The following is a 25,289-nucleotide window of genomic DNA, read 5'->3' as shown; positions in this document are numbered from 1 at the left end:
CATGCTGATGCAGAGGACTTGGTCAGTAAGTGTGACGGTTGCCAAAGGTTCTCGCGACGAGCTCATGTACCGGCTCAAGAACTGAGGATGATCCCAATTACTTGGCCCTTTGCGGTCTGGGGGGTTGATATGGTTGGGCCTTTCAAAAGGTCCAAGGATAAGAAGACCCACCTTTTGGTGGCAGTTGACAAGTTTAGCAAGTGGGTTGAAGCGGAGCCAGTTAGCAAGTGCGATGCAGCCACGGCGGTTCAGTTTATGAAAAAGGTGATCTTTCGCTTTGGTTTTCCGCACAGCATTATCACTGACAATGGCACCAATCTCTCCAAAGGTGCCATAGACGAGTTTTGTCAACGAGAGCATATCCGACTTGATGTTTCCTCAGTGGCTCATCCTCAATCCAATGGTCAAGCTGAGAGAGCTAATCAGGAGATTCTGAAGGGTATCAAGCCCCGGCTTTTGGTCCCTTTGCAACGGACGCCGGGTTGTTGGGTGGAGGAGTTGCCCTCCGTGTTATGGAGCATCAACACTACTCCTAACAGGTATACAGGTTTTACGCCTTTCTTCATGGTTTATGGGGCAGAAGCAGTCCTCCCCAGTGACATCCGTCATGACTCACCTCGAGTGGCGGATTATGTTGAGACGGATAATGAACAGGCGCGCCAAGATGCTCTTGACTTGTTGGACGAACAGCGTGATGTGGCAGCAGCCCGTTCGGCAATTTACCAACAAGACCTGCGCCGTTATCATAGCCGCCGGGTTAAATCCCGGGTCTTCCAGGAAGGCGATCTCGTGCTCCGGCTCATCCAGGATCAAACAGATACACACAAGCTGTCCCCGCCTTGGGAAGGGCCCTTTGTGGTCAGCAAGAACTTGCACAATGGGTCATATTACCTCATTGACATACGGGAGCGCAAAGATTCACGTAAGTCGGAGGAAGAGACCCGTCGGCCGTGGAACATAGCTCAGCTTCGGCCTTACTACACTTGAGCCACCGGCTCTCGTAATGTACATATTTCTCTCAGTCATGTATATATTATGATAAGCAATAAAGCAGGACTTCTGTCCTTTTTCCTCCTCCAAAGATGTACGTGTTGTTTTTCATTACAAGATTACATGATAACTTAAAGGAGGATCCAGCTTATGATCGTGTTCGAATCTAGCTATAAGCAATAAGGTCACTTGGGGGCTTCCTATTCAAACATGGGTCGTATTCGAACCAAAGAGAACATAGCTGTCGATACCCATTTGATTGGCAAAGTGCCGAGCTCATTAGGAGGTTTCCTTTGGTCATATTTGAATCATAGTTTAACCCCTCTGAGAACCGACGTGGATCGTATTCGAATCAGCGTCGTTAAACAATTCTTAAAATCACTTGGGGGCTTCCTGTTCAAACATGGGTCGTATTCGAACCGAAGAGAACATAGCTGTCGGTACCCTCTTGATTGGCATCGCCACACCCACTGGGGGCTATATGATCGCATTCGAATCCTAGCATAACCCCTTTGGGCCGGGTCTCTGGTCGTATTCGAACCGGAAGCCCCTAAGTTCCTCTGCTTTATAGCAAGTTCCGTCTGTTTATTTCCAAGTGTGTACGGCAGGGTCTCATTTTGCCGGCTTAACTTTGGTTTACAGTATTAGCTGAACACACTGGGTGTTTTAAAGATAGGTAAACCGGAATTGCGGTGTCAACCTTCCTACCCGGGTTATCTAAGCCGAAAGTATGCTTGCAGGCCGCTAAGTATGTTATTACGGCTGTATTTAGGATATTATTGAAGACCAGTCCTTTTTTTATTCATATTCCGGGTCATCTAAAAAACCTATGCTTCTCAGGGCGGTAAGCCACCTCGAGGCTTGTGATTTGTCTTTCTCTGCAGGATAGTTACAGGCAACTATTTTGAGAGTAAGGAAAACGAATGATTAATTGTGACCCGGAGAAACATAAAGGAGACAATTTCAGCAGACTTCAGCATTCAAGGCGTGCACAATGGCATGACAAAGATAAAGTACTGGTTCTACTCTATTACAAGACTCATTGAGTCCAAAAGGATGAGGCATTGTTTGCTAAGCCGCCAGCCGAGTTACGATGCTTGTTGAGTTGAAGTCTCCGGCTCGTTCCTATCTTCTCCTCCGGCTGATCCCAAGACCTGGAAAGTTGATGACTTCCAGTCGATGCCGCTGAGAGCTTCGAATTGGGCTTCCTCGTCAATTAACCTGGCCGGGTCAATCTCCGGGGCGAAGGTGTGCTGACGAGCCGGCGGGATCAAGTTGAGGGCTTCATAGCGCGGAGTAGGGATCCTCTGATTTTCTGTATCGTAGCCCGGCTGGTACTTAGTCAGATCTGTATCATTGCCAATCAGAGTGGCCACCGGGCGTACGGCCTTCACGCAAGCTGCGAAGTCCTTCTGATCGAAAGCGGAGCCGTCTTCCTTCAGGCTTGGATAGCCAAGGGCGATGTCCACCGGGTCTAACTCCGGCAGGAACGCCTTGGCCCGGCTCAGCGCGGCGATCGCTCCGGCTCTTGCAGAGGCCCGTCGCAGCTCTTGGATCCATTGAGGCAGTACAGCGAGCCGGCGAAGGACTTCTGCCAGGTGAGTCGGCACCTCGTTGGATAGGGCCACCACAGCTAAGGCACGCTGTGACCCGGTGTAGAGCTGCTCCACCAGGGTATACACGGCCTTCAGCTTGGTTACCACGCTCTGGTTGAGGTTGGCACTTCTGGGACCTGTTTAACAGAATCAGATAAGCCGCCGACAAGGATGAATTATGAGATATAAAAATTCTAAACTTGATGAAAGCCGGTGAGGCGACTTACCGAAGATTGCGGCCACCATCTGGGACACCTGGCGCTTTAGGCCGGAGAGCTCGGCGGTCTTCTCGGAGAGAGTCTTCTCCGCCTGTTCAGCCCGGTTCACCAATGCGGCCTTCTCTTCGGCCCATGCCTTCCGCTCAGCGTCAAACTCCGTCTTCAGCTTCTCTTGAGCGGTGATGCTAGACACAAATTTGGCATTTGCCTTCCGGGTCTCCATCTCTTGCATCTTCAGCCGATTCTTGAGATCAGCCATGTCAGCCTCTAGCTTCTTGCCAGCAGCCTGCATACATTTCCGGGTTATGACATGAACAGTTACTATATAAATTTCAAGTCCCAAGCGTTTTCCAAGCAAAGACACTTGGCATTTGGGGGCTAATGCATATTGAACGTTTCTATCTACAAATGGCCGGTTCAATTGGGTAAGCCGGAACCTAAGTCTACAACATATTCAATCATAAGTCGTCGACTTGGGGGCTGGCATGGTAAAGGTAACTATGCAGTAAGTACGAGGACAGCAGAATGATACCTCAGATTTCTGTTGGATCTGGTTCACCATGGCAACCTATGCGTCCCGGCTCTTGTGCACTTGGCTGATGTAGCCAGAGACGAGCTCTCCAATGCTCAGGTTGGTGTGGTCGGAGAGGTCCAGGTTCACCTGGTGGGGCTGCAGCAACTCCCCCTTAGCGGAGCACTTAGCCAGTGCGGTAGGTCTCCCCGGCTCAACAAATTCCGTCCGGGTGATTACCACGTCCGGATCATTTGCTGGTTGAGCCGAGCCGGAGGCCTCCGGGTTAGCAGACGCTTCGGCAGCTGCCTTGTTAGTTGGAGCGGCGGCTTCGGGAGCGGAGGCAGCTGGCGGTTCTTGATCTGCTGCCTCCGGCTCAGGCAACTCCGGCTCTTCGATTGGCTTGGCTTTCTTCGCCCTCTTGGTGAGTTTGGCTTGGGCACTGAAAGGACAGAAACGTTAAGCACAAAAAGGGTAAGTAAAGACAAGTATAACATGAGATGGTTGTCATTACCCGGGCGCGGTCTTGAAAGCCGGAAGACTCGACTGCATGGAGTCGCCCGAAGAGGGGGAGGTCTCCTAATAATTTGAGTCAGAAGAATTGAGTGGCTGACGGATAACACCCGCCAACGGATGAAAAGGGTACAAATGGGAAATAACCTCAGTTCGGCGCTTCCTCGATGCGTCAGGTAGCCCGGAGGAGAGGTCGGTGTCCTTGTTGGTCCGGGTGTGACGCCGACTCTCATGAACCTGTCGCTTCAAAATAAATTGAGGATCTTGATAAGCTAAAGGATGTGAAAAGCTTACTTTCCGGGTTACCCTTCGGACTTTCAGCCTTGGCAAGGGCTCCGAGTCGGAGGAAAGTGACATTACCTCTTCAACCACCGGGTTACTGGCTCCGGTGTCATCCTGTTGATGAACAAGTGTTGGTAAGGCGGACAAGAAATAAACAATAAACGCAACAAAGAGCTTACAGGTTCAGGGGTTACCTCTGACTCGGAGCTGTCGCTTAATTGCATCAGCTCCGAAGCAGTTGGCCTACTCCCCTTCTTGCGGGGAGCGGCTTTCTTGGCGGCTTTCTTCGCCTTTCTGGCCTTCTTAGCCGCTTCGTGGTCATATTTGACCCGCCAGAACTTGTCATCAGCCTGAAAGAATACAATGAGGTTTTCTTACAATGATTCAGATGAAAGTTATGTACAGATAAGATGTTCAGATCAGTAGCTTACCGCTGGGGCTGGGTTGGTCTTGCAGAAGGGGGCTAACCCGGTCCTTCCGTAGTCTGCCAGGCTCTCGTTCAAGAGAGCCTTGGTCATCTCCTCTGCAACGTCTTCAGGAAGATCATTGCGGCTGTGTCTCTGAGGGTCGTCCTTTCGGCCCGTGTACTCACACATTAAGCCGGGGCGGCGGCTCAATGGGATCACCCGCCACGAGATCCAGACCCGAACCAGATCGATTCCATTTAGACCATTACCCAGGAGAGCTTTGATCTTGTTGATAGTGGGGAGCAGAGGTTGGCGCTCCGCTTGGGTCAGCTTGTCCGACAGTGGGTGAGTCGGCTCCAGACGTGAGGGGCGAAAGCCGGGCAACGGACTTTCATCAGCCGGCGACGTGTCTTGGCAGTAAAACCACGTCAGATTCCAGTCCTTGGGGTGGCTGGGCGGCTCTGCGTAAGGGAAAAGGCAGTCCCTTCGCCGCTGAATGGAGATGCCACCTAGCTCTAGACTTGGCCCATTGGCGCACTCATTCTGACGGTTCAAGTAAAAAAGCTCTCTGAAGAGCAGCAGACTAGGTTCTTCTCCAAGGTAAACCTCGCAGAACACTTGGAAGTTGCAGATATTGGACACTGAGTTGGGTCCTATGTCCTGAGGCCGCAGATCGAAGAAATTCAGAACGTCTCTGAAAAACTTTGAACCGGGCGGTGCGAAGCCCCGGCTCATATGATCCGCAAAAATTACTACCTCCCCGTCCTTTGGCTGTGGTCTCTCTTCTGACGGGTCAGGGGCACGGTAGGACATGACGTCCTTCTTGGGCAGATATCCAGACTTGACAAAATCTGCTAGGGTCTCATTGGTGACATTGGACCTCATCCAGTTGCAAGTAATGGAGGCTTTGGGAGCTTTGGGAGGCATGGTGAAAGTCGGCAGTCTATGATAAAAGGAAAAACGTCCGGGTTAATTATAAGCCGGAAGAAATCTACAGTTCAATGTTAAGGTGGCGGTTTATGAAGGGGACTAATGGTATACACCTAAGTGCATCGGGCTATTTAAGCCGTCGAGGGATTGAGAGTAATTTGATTGTCTACAGGCCTTATCATAGCTAAGCCGGAAATTTTTATGGCGCATGGTTTTCTTTAAGCCGGAAGGTTCTACGGCGCGTGGTTTCTTTAAACCGGGAATGTAAACCGCCGAGATTCAATGATTGTAGTTTTTTACTAAGTGTGGTAAAACAGGTTTCACACATCGCAGTGAATATTTTGGATCAAAATGGTCGGGCAAAAGAAAAGTTTCTAGACCTAGAAACAGACGCGAGGAGGTTCTTGAGCTCAAACAAGGCTCTTATGCAGTAAAAAGGAGGGCTATTTGCATGTGAAATGGGTCTTAAACATCTACCGCAGTGAGTCTATACAGAGCTAAGATCAAAAAGGGGCAGTAAAATTCAAATCTACTGAGGGCCGCGATGAACTACGAAGAACAGAGGAGGAACTATGAAGCCCTAGTGCGGATCTGCCCTATGGAGTAGCGAGGACTCACCGGAGCTGAAGAGGAGCGGAGGTTGCCGCCGTTTGTCTGGACCGAGTCAGGGTGATGCAGCGGCCAAGGTTGACGAAGACCGGGGGCGCGGCGGCGGCGGCAGTAGCAGAGCTCGGGCAGGGGAGCAGTGGCGCGAGGAAGAAGATGAAGGAGAGAGAAGTGGCTGAAAGCCCGTCGGGCCGGCCTATTTATAAGGCGAGCTCATAAGTGGGCGTGAGAATCAAGGAGACCACGGCGTGGTTATCTCCCCACAAAACGCCTCGATTTTCGGGATGACAGTAAATGTAAAGATCCGTTGCGAATCTGGCGGAGTAAAAAACGGGCTTAATGGAAGATGACGTCACGACGGATTACCCGGAGTCCAGAGGATGATGTCACGCCAGGTTATGGCCTTCACACAATTGTAAGCCGGAGGTTTTCTGTCGAAGGAATGGGAGATTGACGTGAGCCGGCTCAAATCAATCTGGGGCCTAATGTTGAGGATATAGACCTTAGAGTCACCCGCCAGGAGGGGCCGGGTTACTCATATGGTCATTGCCAGAAGCCCGGTGCCAAGCCTGAAGACGGTGGGCCAAAGATGGGCTTAAGACCCGGATATGGCTTAAAGCCCGTAGTTGCAATCTCTATTATGCTAGAACTTGTAGTGTAAGGCAAGAATAGTTGAGAGTCCGAGCCGGACACTCTTATGAGCCGGCCGGGGCTCTGAGAGCTGCAGGGCGTCAGCCTCCCTATATAAAGGGACGACCCGGCAGCGGTTTAAGGCAGAGAACAATCTCATCGAGAGCCGGGCATAACAGTTTAGCTCCCTGGTAATCGTAACCCTAATCAATACCACCTCAAACTGGACGTAGGCTTTTACCTTCACCGTAAGGGGCCGAACCAATATAAACCCTCGTGTTCCTTGTCCCGCATTAACCCCTTCAAGCTTCCTAGCTGCGATGGCTCCACGACTAAGTCCTAGCTCGAGGACATCTGCCGTGACAATTCCACGACACTTTGTGTGCTACCAAACGTCACAACGTAACTGGGTGATTATAAAGGAGCATTTCAGGTGTCTCCGAAGGTACTTGTTGGGTTGGTGTATTTCGAGATTAGGATTTGTCACTCCGATTGTCGGAGAGGTATCTCTGGGCCCTCTCGGTAATGCACATCACTTAAGCCTTGCAAGCATTGCAACTAATGAGTTGGTTGCGGGATGATGTATTACAGTACGAGTAAAGAGACTTGCCGGTAACGAGATTGAACTAGGTATTGAGATACCGACGATCGAATCTCGGGCAAGTCACATACCGTTGACAAAGGGAACAACGTATGTTGTTATGCGCTCTGACCGATAAAGATCTTTGTAGAATATGTGGGAGCCAATATGAGCATCCAGGTTCCGCTATTGGTTATTGACCAGAGACGTGTCTCGGTCATGTCTACATAGTTCTCGAACCCGTAGGGTCCGCACGCTTAACGTTACGATGATAGTTTTATTATGAGTTTATATGTTTTGATGTACCGAAGGTTGTTCGGAGTCCCGGATGTGATCACGGACATGACGAGGAGTCTCGAAATGGTCGAGACATAAAGATTGATATATTGGACGACTATATTCGGACACCGGAAGTGTTCCGGAGAAGTTTCGGATAAAACCGGAGTGCCGGAGGGGTTATCGGAACCCCCCGGGGAAGTATTGGGCCTTGGTGGGCCTGAGGGGAGAGAGAGGGCAGCAGCCCAGGAGGTGGCGCGCCCCCTCCCATGGGGAGTCCGAATTGGACTAGGGGAGGGGGGCGCGGCCCCTCTTTCCCTCTCCCTCTCCCTCTCTTTCCTTCCCCCTTCTCTCTTCCTAGTTGGACTAGGAAAGGGGAGTCCTACTCCTACTAGGAGGAGGACTCCCCCCCTCCTTGGCGCGCCCCAAGGGCCGGCCGGCCTCCCCCCAAGGGTGCTCCTTTATATACGGGGGCACCCTAGAGACACAACAATTGATCTGATTGATCTTTTAGCCGTGTGCGGTGCCCCCCTCCACCATAGTCCACCTCGATAATACTGTAACGGTGCTTAGGCGAAGCCCTGCGTCGGTAGAACATCAACATCGTCACCACACCGTCTTGTTGACGAAACTCTCCCTCAACACTTGGCTGGATCGGAGTTCGAGGGACGTCATCGGGCTGAACGTGTGCTGAACTCTGAGGTGTCGTACGTTCAGTACTTGATCGGTCGGATCGTGAAGACGTACGACTACATCAACCGCGTTGTGCTAACGCTTCCGCTTTCGGTCTACGAGGGTACGTGGACAACACTCTCCCCTCTCGTTGCTATGCATCACCATGATCTTGCGTGTGCGTAGGAAATTTTTTGAAATTACTACGTTCCCCAACAATTATGTAACGTGTGTTCTTCTACTGTCAGTTGCCATTTTATTTTCCAATTTAATAGTGCAGTAGACACTAGGTATTCACTTGTCCTTGTTACTGTGACAGTACTCCAGCTGGCGTGGAAACACCTGATGTCATTGACCTTCGGAAGCCATCGATGAAGGAAGCAGATAATAACCAGGCAGAAAGGCCATTATACCAGGTGATGTAATGTGCTCTCTGTGTCCGAGAAAGAAAAGTGCTATTGATCATCAAGTTGTTGGTAATTAACCGTCAGTTTGCTAGTCGGTGCTGATAACCGTCAGTTTGCTCTTTCCTCCCTCTGTAGGTTCTTGAACAGAAGGAAGAAAGGACCGCCTCTGCCGGGGGCACTGTACATGTCGAACCATGCGTATGAATGCTTTCCTAACCAAACCCCTATCATGCAGTCCTCCCTCGATTCACGCTTAGCTTGTCAGCCATAAAGTCACAACTCACAAGCTGCATGCGCATTCTCGCGTTAATCACAGGTACGTGCTGGTGGGAGCACAAGATAAACGATAAACGTGCAGTGTAGTTGTTGTCACATGTTATTTAAACATGTTCCTTGCCTGATATTGAGTCTTTGCTGCTTAAGAACCAGGGGCTGGACAGAGTGGACGTCACCATCCACCTGGACCAGCTCTGGTGGCAAAGTAAGACCGTCTCACCGGCCATTTTCTGCTGCAGAGTGCAGGGATATTATGCATGGTGCGGCATGTTTTGATTACCTACCTATGTGTTTCGGTTGACAGGTGCAGGGAGTTATGGGAGGAGGGAGAGAGGTGCAGGCAAGAGGAAGAGGAGGGGGAGATCGGCAGGGAAGGGAGCTGGCCGTCGCGGTTTTCTTGGAAGAAGAGCAAGAAGATGGACTTAAAGTTTTAGAAGAGTAGGAGAATGATCTTTATTTTTCGTCTGCGAACTAACTCATTGGAGGAGGTAGATTAGTGTCTGACGACCTGACGAACAGCTCCCGTCACACGGAGGAGAATGTGTAGCTCATGCGGAGTAGTGTAGATGCTGGAGTAGGAGGAATGTGCTTTAGGTGATGCCTTAGGTAGGATGTAAAGTTTGATTTTTGTAAGGTGGGATTCGGCTGCTGGCCTTGAAGATAGTGTCAGTAGCCTTGAACAAGCTATCCGACTAGGAGAATGCAAAATACTCGAAATGTTAGAAGACTTGTTTTTCACCGTCTACAGTATTTCTATAGAGGTGGGTTTGTTGCTTGTGCACGCATAATCTTATTTTTTTGCTCTTAGTTTTACCCTTGTCTTAAAAACTTCACACATGGCAGGTATAGTTGATCAATCTCACTTCATACTTTGCCTTATTGAGTCTGAAGCACCGGATGGCCATCAAATAGCTGTTGAAATGATATCAGGAGATGGGCACTCTCACTGTCTCACATTACTAATCTTCCCACTTCTGTGAGTACTATTTACGATCTATTTTAGTTTTCCTAGTGTAATACCTCTTGATCTGCCTCTTAGGCAGTAACAGGCTGTTGATATGTTTAAATACTACATTGTTTCTTGTTGTGGAGTGTGCGTGCTAAACTAGTTGCTGCCATGGATGAATTTAAATTTTTAGGAACCGTTGTTTTCTGATACTGAAAGAATATTTCAGCTCTATTTCCGAGTCTTGGATTATCTATGCAGATGAAACGGGATGACTACACGCTATGCAATTTTACGGTCGGCAATGGATTCTCTGATCTTAGACAGGTAAGATGAGGATTCCTTGTAATACTCGCAATTGCACATTTATTAGAATCAGCCAAAAAGCTCGCATCCACAAAGGGCGATCGTATCCAGTGTGGTTTCGTGGGTGTGCTTTTCATGCAGGCTACATGTGAAAAACAAACAATGCAGGGAAGTACTTGCGAGAGTGGAATTTTTTTTTTTTGCACGGGTGCATTGGAGGAATTTAATTTAAATAGTTAAAAAATAAAAAATAAAAAGAATTCTTCATGATCATATGGATATATATTACACACATGTAAAGTTTGGTGATGAAATAAGTAAACATGTGAGCTATACACAAATGACAAAATGGTGATTTCTAAAAGGGATCTGTGTCAGTAGTCGAATGGCTACATTTTTGCGAAGTAAGTACTACAAGAAAGGGATGCACATACACATTTTTTTAGGGGTGATGCAGACGCACACTAGGGATGTTTTTGCTTGCAACTTTCTCTCATTAGCAGATTGCTTATATAAATGGTGATGAACATTGGGCTTTAGCACATCATCCCTCCATGGCAGGCCGCATGTACACATTTTTTTAGGGGTGATGAACAATGGGCCTTAGCCCATCATTCCTCCATCGCAGGCCGCATATATAAATGGCGATCCTCCCTTCCACCAGAGAGGAAAAGGGGATCGGGTGTCAGTTATGCGCCGCCGCCTCCTGCCGTGCGCCCATCTTCCCAATCTCGCCGCCGCAATTGCTGTCGCCGTCGGATGCCTCGAATGAGGATCCGGTGCTGCTTGCGAGTAGGCGACCAAATAAGCAGCTCCCCCTTTGGGAGCTGCAGCCCCCAATCGAATCAGCAAGAGCAGCAGCTCTTTAGGGAGCGGCGATCCGCAATCAAGCGGCTCCTCTCCGAGCTGCAACCGGCAGTCCAAGCAATCAAGCGGCTCCTCTCTGAGCCGCAATCCGCAATCGAAGCGGCTCCCTTTTTTAGTGGCTAATCCGGAATCAAAGCAGTCCTTTCCGGATTACAATCAGAAACAGGCCCTCTTTCGAATTCAGTCTCCGAGTCTCAATTCGCGGCTATATATAAATATCTGGACAGCCAAGACATCAGTACCCGCCAATTTCAAGAGGATACGAGCAACAACTCCCTAAACATCAGTTTTCGGAGTGACCAGCAACTCGGGCGATGGCGAAGTCTAGTCGTCGGCGTCGGGCTTCCAAATTGAATGCTAAGGTGAGTTCCTTGTCCTCTCCTTCCTCTGAATATCTTATTTTCCTGAGAGTATATACTTAGCAGACAGGGGTCAAATTTCAGCCTATTAGACAGCATAAAAATTAAATCTTTTGAGTCTATCAAATTTTAGTTTTTCCTTAACCGATCTTCTGTTTTCAGAGAGAACCCTTTATATAGATTAGATTAGATCTGATCAAAGTTGAAAATTTGCACTGAATCAAAATTACATGTTTGATAATTGCAATTTCTGCACAAAGAAAATCTAGTCTGATTTAAAATAAGAAACAATTTCCAATAAGCAGTAGTTGTTCGTTTTTCTTTATAGTTTAATAAAGAATTATTAGATTTTTATAACAACAAGACAAAAATCAAAGTTTAGTTATCAGTAATCGTTCTTGAAGTCGAAGATTTTTCTTTGTTTATTTTACTTTCAGAGTCTGGGTGTCTGATACCATCGAAATTACATGTTTGCAATTGCATAGAAGTTGCACATCTTAAAATATCATATATATTTTTACAATTAGTGTGGAATAAACTCTTATTTGTCTTGATGCCAAACTCCGAAGGGCAAGAAAGTTGATAGGCTCAGCGCATTGCCTGATGACGTTCTGGTCAACATTCTTGACCGACTCAATGTCCGTGAGGCTGCAAGAACCAGCATCCTCTCAAGGCGGTGGACTCAGCTCTGCGCCAAGCTGTCTCGGCTTATGATAAGCGCTCTGGATTTCCTGCCAAAGGGTGTGTTGTGCACCAACATCTCTGATGATGAATTGGTCCGCATCAATGCAGCTGTGGTTCAAGCGACAGATAGCATATTGACACGCAGAAATCCTGGAGAGCACACGATCCGCCTTCTGTCCACAAGGTTCTACTTGAGAGATGATGTCCCCATATCCATTGGGCGTGCTGTTGGTCATGCCATGGCGGCACACTTGGTTGACAATGCCAAATTCAGTGTTATGACAGGGAAGTATGAGATCAGTGACATGGCTGAGGATGATCTGATCACCTCTGCGAGAAATTTCATGTTGTTCTTTGATGCCTGTCCAAGTGCATTTGGTGGTCTCACTACCCTCGACCTAGAGAATTTGAGATTTGGTGAATCAGACATATCCAACGTCCTCATCACTTGCAAGTGCTTGAGGCATCTGCGTTTGTACAATTGTGACACTGGTGTTTGCAGCACGCTGCAAGTTGAACACGCTCGTCTCAGGGAGCTTAGTATAGTCCAATGTATGGTTGAACGAGTTGAACTGAAGTGGCTCCCTCAACTCACAACGATGGTCTTTGAAGGTTGGCTACAATTCCAAGATCCACTGTTCATTGGTCATGTCCCATTGCTGGAGGTTGTAAGCCTCACAAATCTTGCCCTTCGTTACGACAAGACGGTGTTCTTAAGTGAGTTTCTTAGCGGTACCTCTATACGAGATCTGAAGTTGGCATTTAATTCGGAAAAGGTATGTCGAGATTTTCACTTTGTGAGCTGTGGCTTGACTTCCTTCTCTGCCCATCTCATCATGTGTTTATTCGTTGCAGATTTGGGTGCAGCCAGAATTTCCGACGCCATGTCTGGCATCTGTTTTCCGCCAACTAAGGTTTGTGAATCTACTTCATCTTCCTGAAGGGCATGATCTCACCTGGACAATGTATATTCTTGAAGCTGCACCCTTACTGAAGGAGCTATACATGACGGTATGTGTTTACCTTAAGATCTCTTTTTAGCCACATGGGCTTAATGTTAGGTTTTGCAAGATTCTTTCACCAGATAGATACAAAAGATGGCTGCTCTATTGACAATTTATTTTTATCTTGGACCTTTTTGCCGGCATGCAGGTATGGGATCATGCGTGCAATATGGAAATGGACGAGACGAAGAGGAAAGAAGAAGCATATAGTGAGGACAAGGGTGTAGAGTGGGACTTGGTCGCAGCAGATTTCCAACACACACAGTTTGGTCACACTCGTCATTTTTGGCTTTGAATCTGAAGATTGCTTTGTGAGTTATGTGAGACGTGTTCTGGTGGCGGCCGTCAATCTAGAGGATGTCTTCTTGTATAGCGGGTTGAAGTGTCGCAGTTGCCCGGACAAGAAGCTTGTCAGGTACCCCTGGACTGAATGGCAGAGGATCTCCCTGAATGAGAGACTCAACGCTGGGATCGAGTCGGTTGCCATATTGCACTATGGTGAGATGAGACCTGGTCATCTAGCAAAAATGGAGCACCCAAAGTGCTCAATGCTCAAGGCAAAAAGGGGTTTTGCGTGAGGCTAAAAGGTGTTGATTTTACAGTAGTCAAGTGTTGTTATCTTTGGTTGAGAGCTTGTTTCAGTGTTTTTTTGTACCTCTAAAATTGGTACATATGGAGGACAGAATCGGTGTATGTGACAGAGCAATGTTAGCAAAACAGTGGTCTTGTTGCTATGTCGGTTATGGTCTAGGATTAACCAGAAATTTGATGTTACAAACCTCATGCAACAACTAACAGAGAACACACACAATTGTTAACTGCAGGTTTGTGTATGGATCATGAATTAAGTTTGATTTGATTCCAGCACGTTTTCATTTTTTAGGCTATTAAGAAATAAAACCAACACGAGCTTAATAGGGGTTCAAAAGATAACAGAGAATATATACATAGCTTCTACTTCAAGACCGGCACTCGTTTCCTTCTGCAGCGGTGCATGAAGCAACAAGACTAGTCAGAATATGAAACCGGGAGGTCAAAAAAGGAGAATGTTTTGTCCTCTGATGTGATGTGATGTCCATACCGATGTGACAAATGGTTGTTCATATAGATTCTTCTTTCTAGTCAACACATTGGTTTTTTTTCTTTGGAGATAAAATCGTAGCAACATTTTCTAGGTTTTCTCAAAACATAAAATACTACAAATGTTGAATAGGAACAGTTGTAGATGTCAACATTTTGTGGTTGCCAAACCATGTATCTTAGGCATTGCGAAGAACTGCGTGGTTGGTTTCAGACCAATTGTCAAACCCAAACCTGTCAGGATAATAAGTATCTGAAAGAAGATGTGAGAAAACGTCAACCATATGCATACTGGTCTGACACAGCTATCTGCGTGGTTGATTTTTTTAACACATGTCTTCTTTTTCTCATTACACAATGTACAGTTATAGCGCACATGTGAAACATTTTTTTTAATACACTTCAAACATTTTCCAAACACATGACAGCCATGTTTTGAACACTTTTCTGAATACACGGTAACATTTTCCAAATACACGTTTTACTTTTTTTAGATTGCGCAATTTTTTTTACATTGTATAAAGTTTTTTGAAATTTCCATTGACATTTTTTGGAAACATGTGAATCTTTCTTTCAAATGTCACCTACATTTTGTTAATGGACATAAACAATTTTTTAAACCTACATGTAGATTTTTTTTACATTGTATAAACATATTTTTAGAAAAGTCATGAACTTTTTTGGACACAGTAGAAGTTTTCTTTAAAATGACATGTACTTTTTTTAATGGGATGAAACATTTTGTAACATTTGAACACAATTTTTTTTATATTGCTTACAGTTTTTTTTAAATGTCGCAAATAAAATTTTGAAAGTTGTGATTTTTTTTAATGTTCAAAAAATGATTTTGAATTATGCAAACATTTTTGGTACATAATATAAACATTTCTTAAAATGTCATGTACATGCTTTTTAAACATGTCACATTTTAAAAATGTCACAAACATTTTGCTAGAGATGATTAACATTTTTCATACATGGTTACATTTTTCAATATTTTATGTGAAGTATGTTTTGTAATATATGTATTCATAATATTTGTAAATATAAAATTTGAAATAAAAAACAAAAAAGGGGGAAATGTGAGTAAGAAAGGAAGAAAAAACAAAAAGAACATGATGACAGATGGCGCGCGGTTATCGGGCCGGCTCAACTCGAGCAGTGGGCGGCACATAGCCGCGCGTCGAGGCCACTGCAAAGCCCGTCTCTCCTCTCGCTCTCGTCGCCTTGCTTCTGCCGACGTCGACAGCAAACAGCCACCGCCGCCACCGTCGCCGCGGCGGCTGATGCCGCGCGCCCCAAGCCGAGGGACGCCGGGCGCGGCCGCCACCTCCGCCGCTGCCGCGGAAGGGCCGGGAAGAGCAGGGCCGCGGGTGCCAATGCCGCGGCGGGCGAGGGCTCCAAGGAGAGCCCCGGCCCCGACCCTGCCCCCAGGCGAGTTCCGGTGCCGCCGCTCCATAGTCTGCTCGGACCGCGCCTAACGCCTGTGTTTCCCGCAGATGGGGGCGGAGTACGTGCCGGAGAAGCCCGGCCTCGACGCCGGCGACCCCCCTCCTCGGCGCCTCCGCTACCGTCTTCGAGAAATTCGGCTTCAAGGAGCCCCCGCCGCCGCACCTCCCGCGGTTTCCGGGTCCTCCTCTCCTCCCGCCGAGGTATCCCAGTCTTCCTCCTCCTTTCTGTAGGGTTTATGGCGGGGTTTCGGTGATTTGTTTGTGCGTGCCTGGGAACAGCAAACATATTTTCTGGTTGAACTGGAATCGGAACCTACTAACATTTTGTTGCTGGTAGGGCGAGGAGAAGGAGAATGAAGGCGCGCCCCAAATGCCACGAAGAAGGGGTCAGATGCCACTGATAGTGAAGCTGCAGAAGAAGCAGTTGCAGAGGATGAAGATTGCAGAGCTGAAGCAGATGTGCGACAAGCCCGATGCTGTTGGGGTGCAATGCCTATAACTGTCCCATGCCGTTGCCACGTCTATGTGGACATCTATCTACGGTATCTTTGCATGAATGTGCTCTTCATCTCACATGTGCTTTGTTGTTTGTTTCCCTTGCTAGGTCTGGGATGGTAATGCCCCTGATCCGAAGTTGCTTGTATATCTGAAAGTTCCTGCAGGAACACGGTCCCTGTTCCAAGACACTGCTGCCAGAAACGAAAGTTCCTGCAGGTTTGTGAGTTTTGAAGCAACTATCTTTAAGTATGATAAACATGTTTGTGAAACTAGTTGCTTGGTAAGTCTGTATGCAGAAGATGGTTGCATTGCAAGTCAGCCAGGGAGTGGCTGTGTGGGAGCATGTGCACTGGGGAGGCTTGTTTGCCCAGTTTTATCCTACCATAATTTTGTAGTGTCCCTAAAATTTGGTCGCTTGGCCTAATTCCTATATTTAGCATGCTCGCAATATTTTGGTTGTGCCAAGGCTTTTGTTGGTGCATAGTAGGAAAACTCTAAACACATTGTCACGCCTGCTGCTTGTGCCCTTTTGGTGACATGGCTAGGGATAGTTGGCTATACTAATTATTTATTTATTTGAGGTCCCCTTTTTCTGACATGTCTAGAGATAGTTGGCTGTACCAAGTAGTTATTTATTTGAGTAACTGGCTTCAAACATCAATTCTTCTGAAATGTCAAACCAGTTTGTGATCCGTTTGAATAGATATATCCCTTGTGATTTAATCAATAAACTAAGGCCTACGTTGACTATGTTTTGGTGCAAAGTGCTATATGACATGTGGAACCCATGTGCAGCAACAATTAGAGAAGTTGCCATCGTCTGCAATCCTATCATCTCAACTTTACTGGCATTTTGGAGACGTCTTGAACTCTTGATTATGCTTTACCAAATTTGCGGCTTGGCTATTTGGGGCAACAAACTAAACATGCCCATGATGTCCAACATGTTTCACCCTTCTTATATGGATGTGCAATTCTTGCAGGGACTCCTGTAACATCCAAGGAAGCTGGAAATGGTGTTGCACTGCTTGAATGGTTTCTGTAGTGTATATAGGATAGTTGAATCTACTGTGTATTTATTTGATGCCTCTTCTGCTGTACAAATTAGAGTCCAACTAGAGTCCATCGCCTTTGATATTTCGTGCATTAGAATCAGATCGCACTTCTTGAACTGTTATGTTTTTGTTGAAGACTAAAAAATTCTAAACTCAAGATAGCATCTAGCACTACCAATTTTAACCTATTGCTCTGTTCATATTCTTGGATTCATGCATTATGCTGTTGTTTCAGGGAAAGAGGGATATTGAAAAACAACAGTTCCAGCTTCCAGACTTCATTGCTGCATCTGGAATTGAAAAAATAAGACAGGTAACTTACTTTCTTGGAGTTGAGGAACATACATGGACTGTTTATGTTGGTTTCCGTGAAGCTACTATTTGGGTTTATTGGCTCACTGGCTGGTAAATCCAGTGTTAAATTGGTGAGCTAGTGTCAGTGTCTGTTCTATCATGGGAAATATTGTATGTTGGTGCAGTCCTTTGGCAAGCTGATAAATTTCAGAAACTATATTGTCTTTTTTTTGTTTAGATTATCTGCCTCAAAGACCCAAAGTATGAAATACGCCTGCTAAGAACTCTTCTATTTAACAGGTGTCAAATTTGAGTATTGCTGGGCCCATCACTCAGAGTTATCATGGTGGGTCTCAAAGTTCACGATTCATAAGGCCTGAGAGCAAGAAGGAGTTGTTGTTCTCAAGGGCACTGCAATCATGGCTATTTCCACAGTCCATGTTACCTGCTTCCATCATATCTGCTATGCTCTCATCAAATACATGAGGTAATCACTAGAAGTAGAACTGAATGATTCCTGTATTTTAAAAATAAACATCCCTGTAATTCCTGTGGATGTAACTCCTTACGTTTCCCCCCTTCTGGCTTGTAGAAAATGAGTTCCTTCTCAAAAGGTATCAGGACTGGGAAGACTTGTTTCAGAATCTTTATTACATGCTCCGCAAGAATCTGTTGAACATCTTTTATGGTATCTTCTTACTCCTCAGACCTCAATGATTCATTCATAATATCTTGATAAGTCACTTATATGATAAACCTAACTATTTTAATTTCCATAATGTCTTCATTTGTACATGTTCAAAAAAGGTATATCTTTGTTAAGAAAAACATTAGCTCATGACAGCTGATGCAAAGTATGATTTATCTATGTTAAGCAGTGAACATTTTTATTGAGTGGAAGATGTATTTCCGGCAGTATACAATATGAATTTCTTCCTACCTTACACTTTATTATTCAAACATGAGTGAGAACTTTGAGCATGTAATTCAACATTTTGCTCAAGGTCACCTTCATTTGCTCAAGATCACCTTCCTGCCTTAGACTATGACTATCTATGATTAATGTCCTTCACTGTACTGACCACTGGTTTTGTCATCTAGTTTATACTGCACAATTTCCTGCTCTATTCATCTGTGGAAACTGTTCAAAGAAGCGGTCATGTAATGCCTACTTATCACAATCTACACGTGGCGTAAGGTCACTACTGTGAAAATGTGTAAGCTCTCCATTCTGTTACCGTGGCGGATAGGCACCCAACCCAGTATATTATATGTTTTTGGATTCCTGCATCATGATGGACCTTGTAAGTTAAGCTAGTCGTACTGCAGTATGGTTTCTCAGCAGAACTAACATTTGCTTTCTGCAATTATGCAGGGAGAGCCGGAGAGGAATTGGACGAAGAAGAGGAGGAGGAACTGGAAGATGGGAAAATAGAAAAAGGCACTCAGGAAGAGGAAGATGAGAAGGATGAACTGGAAGATGGGGAAATAGAAGAAGCTACTCGGGAACACGTAGAAGAGGAGGAGGAACTGGAAGACAGGGAAATAGAAGAAGCTACTCAGCAAGAGGAAGAGGAGGAGCTGGACGATGGGGAAATAGTACAAGGTATTTCGGCAAGAGGAGGGGGAGGAACTGGAAGATGGGAAATAGTGGAAGACATTCAGCAAGAGGAGGAAGAGGAGGAGCTGGAAGATGGGCAGCAAGAGGAAGAAGAGGAGGAACTGGAAGATGGGGAAATAGTAGAAGGCATTTGCTCTGTTGACGCCATCTTAAGGTAATTATCTATACTTGTGTTATTCTATTGTCAGTTGCCATTTTATTTTCCAATTTAATAATGCAGTAGACACTAGGTACTCACCTGTCCTTGTTGTTGTGACAGGACTCCAGCTGGCATGGAAATGCCTGATGTCATTGACCTTCGAAAGTCACAGATGAAGGAAGCAGATAATGACCAGGCAGAAAGGCCACTATACCAGGTGATGTAAAGTGCTCTCTGTGTCCAAGAAAGCAAAGTGCTATGGATCATCAAGTTGTTGATAATTAACAAAGTGCTCCCTGTTTGGGTTTGCTAGTCGGTGCTGATAATCGTCAGTTTGCTCTTTCCTCCCTCTGTAGGTTCTTGAACAGAAGGAAGAAAGGACCGCCTCTGCCGGGGCACTATACAGGTTGAACCATGCGTATGAATGCTTTCCTAACCAAACCCCTATCATGCAGTCCTCCCTCGATTCATGCTTAGCTTGTCAGCCATAAAGTGACAACTCACAAGCTGCATGCGCGCACTCACTTTAATCATAGGTATGTGCTGGTGGGAGCACAAGATAAACCACCATCGTCGTCGTCATCAGGCCCAAAAAGGGTGAGCAGTGGAGTTGTCGCCACGTGTTATTAAACAATTTCCTTGCCTGATATTGAGTCTTTGCTGCTTAAGAACCAGGTGCTGGAGAGAGTGGACATCACCATCCACCTGGACCAGCTCGATGCCGTGCACGACACTCTGGCGGCAAAGTAAGACCGCCTCACCGGCCATTTTCTGCTGCAGACTGCAGGGATATTATGCATGGTGCGACATGTTTTGGTGACCTACCATGTATGTGTTTCGGTTGACAGGTACAGGGAGTTACGGGGGGAGGGAGAGAGCGCGGGCAAGAGGAAGAGGAGGGGGAAGATCCGCGGGGAAGGGAGCAAGAAGATGGACTTCAAGTTTTAGAAGAGTAGGAGAATGACCTTTATTTTGCGTCTGCGAACTAACTCATTGGAGGAGGTAGATTAGTGTCTGATGACTTGATGAACAGCCCCCCGTCGCACGGAGGAGAATGTGTAGCTCGTGCGGAGTAGTGTAGATGCCGGAGTAGGAGGAATGTGGTTGAGATGATGCCTTAGGTAGGATGTAAAGTTTGATTTTTGTAAGGTGGGATTCGGCAGCGGGCCTTGAATATAGTGTCAGTGGGAGACTTGTGGGATTGAAGATAGTGTCAGTGGCCTTGAACAAGCTATCCGACCAGGATAATGCAAAATACTTGAAATATTAGAAGACTTGTTTTTCACCGTGCACAGAATTTCTGTAGAGGTGGGTTTGTTTCTGCCTGTGCATGCATAATGTTATTGCGCTTCTCTTAATACTTCACACATGGCAGGTATAGTTGATCAATCTCACTACATACTTTGCCTTCTCGAGTCTGAATCACCGGATGGCCATCATATAGCTGTTGAAATGATATCAGGAGATGAGCACCCTCACATTGCTAATCTTTCCAATTATGTGAGCACTGTTTATGATCTAATTTATTAGTTTTCCTAGTGTAATGCCTCTTGATCTCTATGAGCTACATGATACAATACATGATATTCTTTTGCAGGATCAAGCAAGGAAGTTTGTGGATAGATCATTCTTCTGGTAAGTCAGCATTTTGCCCCCCAAGGAAACAATTTCCTTGATAAATAAAGAAAGCGAACCTTTCTGTCTGTGGTCATTTGTCTATGTTGTTTCCTGCCCTGGATGAATTCAGAATTTTAGGAACCGTTGTTTTCCAATAATGCTGAAATAATATTTCAGCTCTATTTCTGAGTCTTTGATTGTGTGTGCAGATGAAAGTGGATGGCTACGCACTATGCAACTCTACGGAATGCAATGGATTCTCTGATCTCAGGCGGGTAAGATGAGGATTCTTTTTATTAATACTCGCAATTAGATTAGAATCGGCCCAGTTGCACCTTCATTAGAATCAGCCAAAAAGCTGGCATCAACAAAGTGTGATACATTTTTTTTTTGGGTAAGGCCTAATCTTTATTGATCAAAGACCACAGAGAGTGGGATAACGTTCACATTTAAGAGCAAATCTGGCTAATCTAGGAGCTTCTACATACAAAGTGTGATACATACACATACAAAGTCAGGAATATTGGACTGGACTACTCATCTCCCCCACCGCCATCCACCGCTCGGCCCAGCTCGGCCTCACGTCAGGAACAATGGGCCTTAGCCCATCATTCGCCCATCGCAGCAGACGGCACATATAAATGGCGATCCTCCCTTCCACGCCGCCCCCTCCTCCCACCTAGGGTTCCACCAGAGAGCAAAGGGGATCGGGTGTCAGTTATGCGCCACCGCCTGCCGTGCGCCCATCTTCCCCCTCTCGCCGTCGCAATCGCCGTCGGATGCCTCGAATGAGGATCCAGTGCTGCTTGCGAACAGGCGACCAAATAAGCAGCCCCCCCTTTGGGAGCTGCAGTCCCCAATCGAATCAGCAAGAGCAGCAGCTCTTTTGGGAGCGGCGATCTGCAATCAAGCGGCTCCTCTTCGAGCTGCAACCGGCAATCCAAGCAATCAAACGGCTCCTCTCTGAGCCGCAGTCGGAAATCAAAGCGGCTCCCTTTTTTAGTGGCTAATCCGGAATCAAAGCAGTCCTTTCCGGATTACAATCAGAAGCAGGTCCTGTTTTGAATTCATTATCCGAGTCTCCATTGGTGGCGGCAACCCAGCAGATATATACATATCTGGCCGGGCGGACACCGCGCTTCTCGCCTCCAATCTTCGGAGGAGACGGCAACTCGTGAGCCAATTCACGGTGACCAATTATCCAATTCTTCTCGGGCCTCGGCGGATCTACGCAGGAGCCATGGGGGTGAGTTCACTGTCCTCTTCTCCTCTAGGTCTTCTGTCTAAAAATTGTACTCCAAATTGCATCTATTTGAAGTCTTATTACAGGGAATAGTTTTTTTTTTTGCTCTTGGACTACATCAAATCGCATCTCTGCAATTGTATAAAATTTAACATCTTCGAAACTGAATCAAAATTTGATAATTGCAATTTTTGCGTGCCAAAAAATATGCAAGTCTGTGTGGCTTGTACTACATTGGAATTGCCCTTCCTTTACATAATATATATTGTTTTCAGAGAGAACCCTTTAGTCGGAGTTAAAAATTATGCAATGGAGCCTCCTGTTATTCTAAGAAACTTGCAACTTTGCGATTGTATAAAAATTGCTTCTTTAATATTGCAGAAATATGCCAAGTTTGTAATATTTGTACTACATTGAAGTTATGTCTTCTGCAATTGTAATTGCATTAACTGAGAATATTTGCGACTACTGAAATCAACTCCTATTTGTTTCCATGCCAAATGCAGAAAGGCAGTAGAGATGATAGGCTCAGTGCATTGCCTGACGACATTCTGGTCAACATTCTTGACCGACTCAATGTCCCAGAGGCTGCAAGAACCAGCATCCTTGCCAGACGGTGGGGTCAGCTCTGCGCCAAGCTGTCTCGGCTTATAATAAGCGTGCAGGACTTCCTGCCCGAGGGTGTGTTACACACCAACGTCTCTGTTGAAGAATTGGTCCGGACCAATGCGGCTGTGGTTCAAGCGACAGAGAGCATACTGGCACGCAGAAATCCAGGTGAACACACCATCCGCCTTCTATCTACAACATTCTACTTGAGAGATGATGCCCCCCTATCCATCGGACGTGCTGTTGGTCATGTCATGGCAACACACTTGGTTGAGGTTGCCAAATTCACTGTTAGGACAGGGAAGGATGACATCGCTGAAATAGATGATGATGAACTAATCACCTGTGCTAGAAAATTCATGGTGTTCTTTGATGCTTGTTCAAATGCATTTGGTGGTCTCACTAGCCTTGACCTAGAGAATTTGAGATTTGGTGAATCAGACATATCCAGCATCCTAGTCTCCTGCAAGCAGTTGAAGCATCTGCACTTGTACAATTGTGACTGTGGTGAACACAGCACGCTGCAAGTTGACCATGCTCATCTCAGTGAGCTTTGTATTGTCCAGTGTCTTCTCTCTCATGTTAAGCTCAGCTGGCTCCCTCAACTCACACAGTTAGTGTTTGACGGCTGGATAGATTATGACGATCCACTATTTATTGGTCATGTCCCATTGCTCAAGGCTGTAAGCCTCACAAATGTTGCCCTTAGTTCCAACAAAATGTTCAAGTTAAGTGAGTTTCTTAGCAGTACGTCTGTACAAAATCTGAAGTTGGGATTTAAATCCGAAAAGGTATGTCAAGATTGTCGCTTTGTGAGCCGTGGCTTCACTTCTTCTCCGCTCATCTCATCATGTGTTTTTTCCTTGCAGATTTGGGTTCAACCAGAATGTCCAACGCAAAGTCTGGCGTCTGTGTTTCGCCAACTAAGGTTTGTGAATCTGGTTAATATTCCTGAAGGGTATGATCTCACCTGGACAATGTTTATTCTTGAAGCTGCACCCTTACTGAAGGATCTATACATCACAGTATGTGCTTACCTAAACATCTCATTTTGCAACATGGTCTTAATGTTAGTACAAATGTCTGCTCTATTGAAAATATATTTTCATCTTTGTTGTTTTTGTCATGCAGGTATGGGATCATGCGTGTTCAATGGAGATGGATGAGGAGAAGAGGAAAAAAGAATTATATAGCGAGGACAAGGGTGTAGAGTGGGATGAGGCCGCAGCTGATTTCCAACACCGGAGTTTGGTTACACTTGTCATCTGTGGCTTTGAATCTGAAGATTGCTTTGTGAATTATGTCAGACGTGTTATGACAGCGGCCGTGAATCTGGAGGATGTGTTCCTGTATAGTAGGTTGGACTGTGACAACTGCAAAGACGAGAAGAAGATCAGGTTCCCCTGGACTAAAAGGCAGAGGATTTCATTGAAGAAGAGAATAACTGTGGGGATCGAGTCCTTTGCCATAATTCACTCCAGCAAGATGGTGAGGGATGATCATCAAGCAAAAATTCTGTACCCGGAGTGCTCACGGTGACGCAAGATCATTGCAGTTGAGTCATCTATTTTGAAACGGAGAGAGTATGTCATGAGCCAAATGGAAGCAATCTGCAAGTATTGGTGTATATGGAGCCAGGATGTCTGCATCTCCATTGCAAGCGTTGATGACCTCCAGACAATCTGATTCACCTAGTACCCTCAAGCATCCAATATGATGAACAAGCTGAAGGCCACTTTGGACAGCCAGAGCTTCTGCTGTCGCTGCACTTGCAGCAAAATCAAACGGTTTAGCCACACCTGCAACTGCTTCTTTTCGAACAACGATGCGTCTGTATTCAGTTTATATGATCCGATGATGGGTTTAACCCAGACAGCTTTAACGGGGACACTTGACTGCTTCAGTGCTGAATTAGTAGTGATCGCATGAATAGCAAACGCTGTACTTTCTGGAGTTTTCACTGTTTCCCCTTTGCGCATCTGACGACGCTCCCACCAAATGTACCAAGATGCCACTGCTACTGTTTCATGTAGTCCCAGCTGACCAAGAACCGGAGAGGGACCTCTCGGCCTCCTGAGAATGTCCTCCAGTACAACTGAGCCAGAGCGATCAACCTGCACTGCTTGTTCTATGATTTCATCCAGATCCAGTCCAAGAGCACGCCAAACCTGGGAGGCACGTGGGCAGGTAGACAACAGATGCTTCATATCCTCAAGACCTGTTTGACATACTGGGCAGATCGGCGAGACCTCTATGTGTCTATGGGCAAGCACGGCCATACCCGGAATGAGGCCGTGAAGTGCCCGCCAAATGAATATTTTAATTTTGCTAGGGACCTCTAGCTTCCAGACTAGATCCCACACCGGATTAACTGAAACTGAACCTTGATTGCTGTAAATCCTCGTGTCCGGGATCATCCATTCATTTACTATTCTCAACAGTGAATTACCTCTTCTTGTGAAGACCATCCTTGTGGGACTCGAGGGAATCCAATGACCATCCCATATATCAATTTTCTCACCCTCCAGATTCTTTTAAACGTTGCAGTCCCGCCCAGATGCTTTGCCATGTGTAAGAAGAACCTCTCTTAAATCCTGCCTTAAGTATATTCCCGTCCGGAAAA

The 25,289-nt window shown here is 46.2% G+C and overlaps 2 protein-coding genes and 1 pseudogene across 3 annotated transcripts in view; all 3 read left to right on the top strand.

Moving 5' to 3' along the window:
• Nucleotides 1-20,494, top strand: part of LOC109758214 (uncharacterized) — a 27,619-nt gene extending 7,125 nt beyond the window's left edge. Inside the window, exons 2-7 of the mRNA XM_073502253.1 lie at nt 18,813-19,212; nt 19,318-19,414; nt 19,554-19,603; nt 19,734-19,794; nt 19,873-19,943; nt 20,046-20,494. Of these exons, the coding sequence (XP_073358354.1) occupies nt 18,813-19,212; nt 19,318-19,414; nt 19,554-19,603; nt 19,734-19,794; nt 19,873-19,943; nt 20,046-20,145 (779 nt within the window). The 3' untranslated portion in view covers nt 20,146-20,494. The remainder of the gene's footprint in view (nt 1-18,812; nt 19,213-19,317; nt 19,415-19,553; nt 19,604-19,733; nt 19,795-19,872; nt 19,944-20,045) is intronic.
• Nucleotides 10,809-13,837, top strand: LOC109758206 (putative F-box/FBD/LRR-repeat protein At4g13965; annotated as a pseudogene).
• On the top strand, nt 20,169-25,289 carry LOC109758207 (uncharacterized). 2 transcript variants are annotated; one of them, XM_040393148.3, is made up of 7 exons: nt 20,169-20,505; nt 20,573-20,697; nt 20,795-20,832; nt 21,024-21,089; nt 22,564-23,457; nt 23,536-23,691; nt 23,798-25,289. In XM_040393148.3, exons 4-7 carry the CDS (start codon nt 21,024-21,026, stop codon nt 24,203-24,205), a joined length of 1,524 nt encoding a protein of 507 aa, XP_040249082.1. In that variant the 5' UTR covers nt 20,169-20,505; nt 20,573-20,697; nt 20,795-20,832; the 3' UTR covers nt 24,206-25,289. The 2 variants fall into 2 exon arrangements, with proteins under 2 accessions (XP_040249082.1, XP_020172644.1); XM_020317055.4 differs by lacking the exons at nt 20,169-20,505; nt 20,573-20,697; nt 20,795-20,832 and adding an exon at nt 21,214-22,060 and having other exon boundaries at nt 21,023-21,089.

Source organism: Aegilops tauschii, chromosome 6 (genome assembly GCF_002575655.3).
Source record: "Aegilops tauschii subsp. strangulata cultivar AL8/78 chromosome 6, Aet v6.0, whole genome shotgun sequence".
In the NCBI taxonomy this organism is placed as follows: domain Eukaryota; kingdom Viridiplantae; phylum Streptophyta; class Magnoliopsida; order Poales; family Poaceae; genus Aegilops; species Aegilops tauschii.
This window is presented reverse-complemented; position numbering and strand designations above follow the sequence as displayed.